We start from the raw sequence: 6,908 nt of genomic DNA, 5'->3' as shown, positions 1-6,908 counted from the left end.
CGCCTCTCTACCTCTCTGTCCTCCTTGAATTGTACCTCTTTGACCAAGCTTTTGGTCACCTGTCCTAATATCTCCTTACGTGGCTCGGTGTCAAATTTTGTTTGATAACGCTCCTCTGAAGCGCCTTGGGACGTTTTACTATGTTAAAGGCGCTATATAAATGCAGGTTTCTGTTGTTGTTGTCCTGCCTCCAGGTTCAGCTTGAGTGACTAATGCAATATGCAAGCTGCTGGGGCTGTCATTGTACCATGCAGCTCTACCTTGGGAATGGGCTGGGGAACAGATTTCCTCTGTTTGTTACTTGCAGCAAAATCATAAAAGCATTTCCCATTTCACCACCAGACTAAATCTTCCCCCTCAGTTTGTAGGCAGGTGAGAATACATTCTGCTCTGGCAAGCTCCGTTCAAAATGGCAGCCAGCCCTGACTAGAGTATCCGAGGGCTCCTACCTTTACTAGGAATCTATCAGCTGTGACACGCAAAGTCACTTTAGCTGCCCCTGTCAGTGCGCCTATAATCCTATCATCTTGCTCTTCCTTTAGTCACACTTCCCAGTTGACCTAGCAGTGATCACTTGGTTTCCAGACTGATACATGTTGGATCTCATGATCTGCTCTTTGCCGGTGTCGATCTCTGCTTTATGTCCTACTCCATTTTCTTCCTGCATTCTGCCCTCTCCTCTTCTTCAGCCTTAATATTTTTAATATACTTTTCTGCATATCTCTTTGTATGCTGTCCATTCATCCAATGTTAAGCATTCTTCACTGCCACTATCACTCTGGCACTAATCATATGACAAGGGGTATCATTTTTTTTACTAATGTCGGTGACATCTGATCCTGCTTATCTGATGTTTGCATAAACTGTTACGGAAAAGTTAAATGTCTTACAAGCAATTGAAGAATTGCTAAATAAGTAGCACCTACAGCTACCATAAATTGCTCCTTTAATGGTTATTTTAAATCACAACTTTCAAATCCTCTCCTTTATTACCGGTTTCCATTGTTAAGTTTTCATTAGAGACACTTACCGATGCAGGTCTTTGATCTGGTTGTGAAGGATATTCTATATAGCACGATAAGATCCTTTTGTAACTTTACTTTTAGTAGATATTCAATATGTCTTCAATGGTTGAGTGTATGTGAAAGTCAGAGGTAAATGATTTAAGATAATTAATGTTTGTCAATTTTAATGACTGAGTGTGTACAATAAAATATTTTAAAATGTCTTTGATGCTTAGATTCATCATGTACCATGCAAAGTGATTAGCTTTAGTATACTAGTGAGGTACTTAATACATGTATTTAAAAAACTGAAATAAAAGAACTGACCCAGGGTTTCATCAGTACAATACATCGCCCAAAATTCAGAACATGCCAGGTATAATACAAACTGACAGTCCTTACAGAATATGGGATTCATGCAATGTAACACTGTCCAAAACTGGGAGCATCCTTTGGGAAATGGATGCCCCAAATACGTGGGAAGAAAACAATTAAGTGCATTTCTTTTCAGGGATGTAGCAGATGTACTGTCATTGTGCTCCAGTCACAAGGTGTAATATTGGGTTGGCTGGTTCCTTGAATATACAGCTTCTGCCGCTATCAACAATCTTGGGCATAGTGGCACCATGCACATCGAATAGTTCATCATAGAGAACATTCCTTACAACAAAACCAGATACTGTTGGTCAAGACTGACCACATATAAACTTCAGAAAGCTCCCAATAGCTCTTTCCTATATGACAAATTCCTTTGTTTCACTTCAACTGAGCATGGACAAAGCAGCCATATTAACTCATTTCCAATAATTCAGTGCGACATATTTTTGCCTTGACCCACAGAGTCATCATCAAATAACATCTTCCAGTGACTGCTCTTGGTGGCTTAGAAAGAGGTACTTAATATAGGCTTTGAGTAGTTGGTTAACAGGAAGTTTATATGTAACCAATGGAATGATGAGAGTTTTCCTACACAATGTTACGAGCTCTTCCCAAATACTATCCAATATAGGACAAGGCTGTAAAATGCTTGCGTCATGATAGACTTCCCTTTATGAGTACCGATGACAATATTTGTCCATGTCTCGCAGCATCAAGTCTTCCTTTGGCTGCCAGAGCCTGACGAAGCTGTTGTGCTCCAGCAGGATTCGGTTCAGCGTCTGCTCAAAGTTCACGTGTCGCCTTGCCATCATGATGTACTCTCGTTTCTCTAGAAGGTACGGACAGTCACACGTGTTTGGCACCCAGATGTATTCCCTGTGGACTATGGGGTATTGGTTCTTGTATGTTTGCTTGATTTGTACGTCATATCGTGTCTCTGACCCCACAATTCTCTTTCCGAGGATTCTTCCACGAAACACTGGTGAGAACGGAAAGGAGAAACATTTGTGGAATAAAGTAGGAGTAGTTTTTTTTCTGGCAATTTATTTTTTCCCATATTCCCTTCCTTATGTCTCCCAGGGCCATATAATTTCCATGGCCAAGTGGACAGGTTGTTACCAGGCCTCTGCTTAACTCAGTTGGTAACATTCTTACCTTTGAGTTCATGGGTCAAGCCTGACATTCCATGCATTTTCGGAGGTGCCATCTTTTGGATGAGACGTTAAATTGATTCCCGGTATGCCTGTTCGAGAAGGCGTTAAAGATCCCATGGCATTATTCAAAGAAGAGCAGGGATTTCTCCTGGTGTCTTGGCCAAAATTCATCCCGCAACCAACATCACCAAAACAGATTATCTAATCATTCATTATTTATGTTTGTGAGACTTTGCTGTGCTTAAATTTGTTGCTGCGTTTTCCCATCTAAAAACAGTGACTAGACTTCAAAAAATAATTAATTGGCCATGAAGCACTGTGGGATGCTTGAGGATGTGATGTGGTGCTATGTAAATGCAAGTTCTTCCTTTATTTGCCCATGCTGTTCCATCCAGAGAGATAGGAGGAACATTAGAGGACCAGGGACTGATCTTGCAGTTTTCCCTCCCTTCCTGTTGAAATGGCTTGACCATTGCCTAATTTCAGTAGCGTGGGTTAGTTTGGGTGGATAGAATTAATTCTGTATATTCCAAATGTTCCTGTGCACTCCATTGTTGCTACAAATGCCTTTTTGGCGCCTTATCTAGTATGAAGGTGCTCAAATTTTATTTGTAGCTCGGTCAACTCCATGAGCTCCATTGTGTGGACCCATTATTAACTCATTAAGTGGCAGGACACCAGGGCCGAGGGCAGAGGTCAGTGGCGGGAGTTATGAAAACAGTTTGTTACTTATTGCCACAGTGTAAAGTTAAATGTCTTTACAATGGATGGCACTGGAGTGAAGTCCATACATGATAAAAGGCAAGTGAGTGTCAGCTGAGTATTCAACCGTGGAGGGCATCACATCCAAACCTGGCTGAATGCGAATCCAATGTCCAACACGCACAACTTGCAGGCTGCACTGAGTAGTGATCAAGAGTGGCTACCCTGGCCGATTTTCTTCCCCTAACTAGGGCACTGAGGCTAATTGCAGGAACCTTACTGTCACCCTAGCTGAGATTAGCACAAGCTAGGGTTGATCGTGGAACTTTCTTTGTCTGTGTGGCTTTTGTGTAATCTATTTACCCATCGAGGAGATTTTTTTTTTTGCTTTTCTTTTTGTTCCTCTGACACAGAAAGGTAAATTCTCACTGATCCCGCAGTCTGGCGAGGAGCCCCACTCAAAGGGAGCACAGAGCACAGATAAGGCCAAAACAATCCTCCAACCTGTGTTCCCTTTAGGCATGGCTTCATGCTGCGATCAGTGAATTCACCCTATAGAGCTGACCTTTGCTACAAAAACAAACATGAAACAATTTGCAGTACAGTGATGTTGTTGCAAATTGGAACCAGTGCTCTTAATAGGTCCAAAAAATAAATTGATATATCTTGTTCCCATTACTTTTAAAGTAATGGTTTTATGTTTTATTGATGTCTTACCAAAGTCTTTCTGGCAGTACTGTTGAATCCTTTGGGATTTTCCTTTTGACTTCTTACACTTTCTACAGTAACCTAGATCAGAGATAGACAGCAATTACTTCCATGCATCAGACCTGTTTATCTCCGTGCTGTTCTACATGCCAGTTAATGCATACCATCTATTAGAAGGAGCTTTTGCTCAGGCACCAAGTAATGAAACGTCTCCCTGCTGAAAGGAGGGAAGGTTTATTGGACTGTCAGAGAATGGATGTTGTTTGCACATGTTCAGCTTTCCTTAACTCCAGATGGGAAAAAGAGGAACATTTATAGTCTGTTTTTAAAAAAAATAATCCCCCTTTCCTGGGTCAGCTCCGCTGAATCTTCTCAGTGGGACTGGTTAGATGGGGGAAGGAGTTGAGGAACCATGGGATGTGTTTCTCCACCTCCTCTCCTGTACGCTGGTAATCTCTCGACCCAACAGATATGTGGAACGCACCCTTTCCCTCCCGTCCTCCCTCTCCCCCTTTTTCTCTTTCCTTCTCCCCCGGTGTCTCCTTGTAGTTATTGTGGAGACCCTAATGTTTGGTGAGGCAGCAAGTCACCCCCGGAGAGCACTGGGCTGGGAGTGAGAGAGGGAGAGAGAGAGAAACGCAGAAGGGAGATGACAGGCGGTTCAACGTTCATTATTTTTTTCTAGATACTAACCGTTCAGCAGCTGACAGGAAGCTCGCTCACTGGGATGCAGATCTCCCAACGCTGTCAAAGCGGACAGACGAAGGAATGTGTTTTGACTGTTGGAAGTATTTTTTGTGTAGACATGTTACTGCTGGTGAGATTTTAATCACGTTAGATTGTACCATTAACACACGTATTGTAAGGATTTCCATGGCAAATAGTGTTTTGGTTCCATGCCGAGGAATAATGTTGCCTCGATAGTAGAAAACCAGTGCTGTTACATGCGTTATTTTTCTCTTTGCAAACACAAAACATGGACCCTGTACTCAATGGCCATTGTGGTCTTTTCACCCTTAAAAATAAATGCAATTCAGTCTTGTGCTTCGGGGGGAGGGGAGAAAACAAAATGGATGCTTCAGTCCTGGGTGGGAGAGCGTGTGGCTGCCATTTGTAGAGAAACTGTTAATAAAGAGCTTGTTTATAAATTTGCTACAAATCGCAAACAAGAGACTCTGTACTTGGCTATTCCTCCGAATATTTGAGCAACAAAAACAGTTGTACCATGAAAGGCATCTCAAGTCTATTCAATGAATATCGGAATACTTACTTGGTTGTTGAAAATCCACTTCGTAGAGCTGACTAGAATATTTTAGTTGGTTGAAATCATGCTGTCCCATGTTTGGAACAAACATGTTAATGTGTTCATAGGAACGCGGGCAGGCCATTTGGCCCTTCAAACCAGCACAGCCATCCCAATTCATGCCTTTTCTTTGTTTCGGTATTTCCTTGATCCTGTGGTCCCAGCAGGGAGCAGTACCCGCAGGGAGCATAGGTCAGGGATAGAATTAAAGCACCGTGCCTCTGTTTCTCATTAATACCCTTACTTCCCTAATAGCTATCAATCTCCCTTTTAAATACCTCTATTGATAATGCATCTGTGGCCTTCTGGAGCAGTGCATTTCACATTCTCATAACACTTTGTGCGAAGAAATGCTTTCTGCATTCATTTCTCCCTGGCTTAGTTCCAATTTTAAAGTTATGTCTCCCCTCCACCCCCTGTTTTAGATTCCCTTATTGGAGGGAAGAGACTTCCCCCGAGTTTGTGTGGAATTCCTTTCTCAGTTATTTTAGCTAATTTATTAATGTGTTTAAAAGGAAAGATTTAATGTGTTTGTAATTGATATCACACAACATGATTTCAACCCAAGAGGCTTTCTGCTCTGTTACTTGTCAAATATGTTTTCCCAAATCTAGAAAAATTAAGATGCACATAGAAAATAAATTTTTAAAAATCCATCAGTAACGAACCATTTTCCTGAAATTTCGCTACTAATTTTTTTTTTGCCAGGGATTGTTGATCATTAAAGCTCATCTGTGAGTGGATTCATTAGGACTGTGGGTGAAGTGGGGGAAAGGAAGGGAAAGATTATGGTGCAGATATCATTACCGCATTCAATAGGAGGTGAGGAGTGCTGGACAGGATCAGTGTACATTGAAGCTTGTTTGCGATACCACAGTCTGGTCTGATGCAGATCAACTGGGATTTCTTTCCAGCTCTACTTCCATCATTGTCAGCACACATCAATCTACCTTAGGGGCTGGGAGAGGGGAGCATGTCATAGATTGCTGAATGAATGTTAATACCAGCATTTCATCCTCCAGATGATAGGAGGTGAGGTTAACGAGGAATCTCAGTTCTCAGGTGAGATTCAGCCTCCTCACATGGCTCAGCTGTAGAGCATCTTGTTGTGCATATGATGGCCAGAGTCAAATTTTAGCTAGTATTGCAACTCAAACCAACACAGGGGTTGCTCCCTTGATTGCGTAATGGGAAAAGGCACCACTTGGTGTAAAAGGCACAGTCGTACGGACCAGGAAGGTCCCATGATCTGTGTTGAATTAGCTAATCTCAGCCATGGCAACAGTAGGGAATCTATCATTGGTCGTAGTGCCCTGGGCTAGAATGGGGGCAAATCAGCCAGGGGCTCCTTCTCCATCCAGTAACCCATGCTGGAAAGTGCATATTTATGGATTTTGGGGCGAGGATAAGATCAAGCTTGATTGTGATGCCACTTGAGATCAATAGCCCACCTTCACTTGGGCGGCCGATTTTTATCTTCATTTGGGATGCTAGCAGGACGGTAGAAGTTGGGAAATCTGGTAGAATTCCGTTCTGTCAGATTCCCACTGGTTTAAGGGGATCTTCCGGTCGGGCTTGGGGGAGGAGGTCTGAAGCTCCCATTTAAAGCAGGCAGGAGATTCATTATGGTATGCAAAAGGGGCAAAGAAGGGTGCTGTG

The 6,908-nt window shown here is 42.5% G+C and overlaps 1 protein-coding gene across 1 annotated transcript in view; it reads right to left on the bottom strand.

Annotated features, from left to right (window-relative positions):
• Positions 1 to 1,172: 1,172 nt before the first annotated feature.
• Positions 1,173 to 6,908, bottom strand: part of LOC137299558 (ADAMTS-like protein 5) — an 84,443-nt gene continuing 78,707 nt past the window's right edge. Inside the window, exons 12-13 of the mRNA XM_067968385.1 lie at positions 3,956 to 4,027; positions 1,173 to 2,361 (exon numbers count right to left, since the gene is read on the bottom strand). Coding sequence (XP_067824486.1) covers positions 2,054 to 2,361; positions 3,956 to 4,027 — 380 coding nt within the window. The 3' untranslated portion in view covers positions 1,173 to 2,053. The remainder of the gene's footprint in view (positions 2,362 to 3,955; positions 4,028 to 6,908) is intronic.

This window comes from Heptranchias perlo, chromosome 29 (genome assembly GCF_035084215.1).
Source record: "Heptranchias perlo isolate sHepPer1 chromosome 29, sHepPer1.hap1, whole genome shotgun sequence".
In the NCBI taxonomy this organism is placed as follows: domain Eukaryota; kingdom Metazoa; phylum Chordata; class Chondrichthyes; order Hexanchiformes; family Hexanchidae; genus Heptranchias; species Heptranchias perlo.
This window is presented reverse-complemented; position numbering and strand designations above follow the sequence as displayed.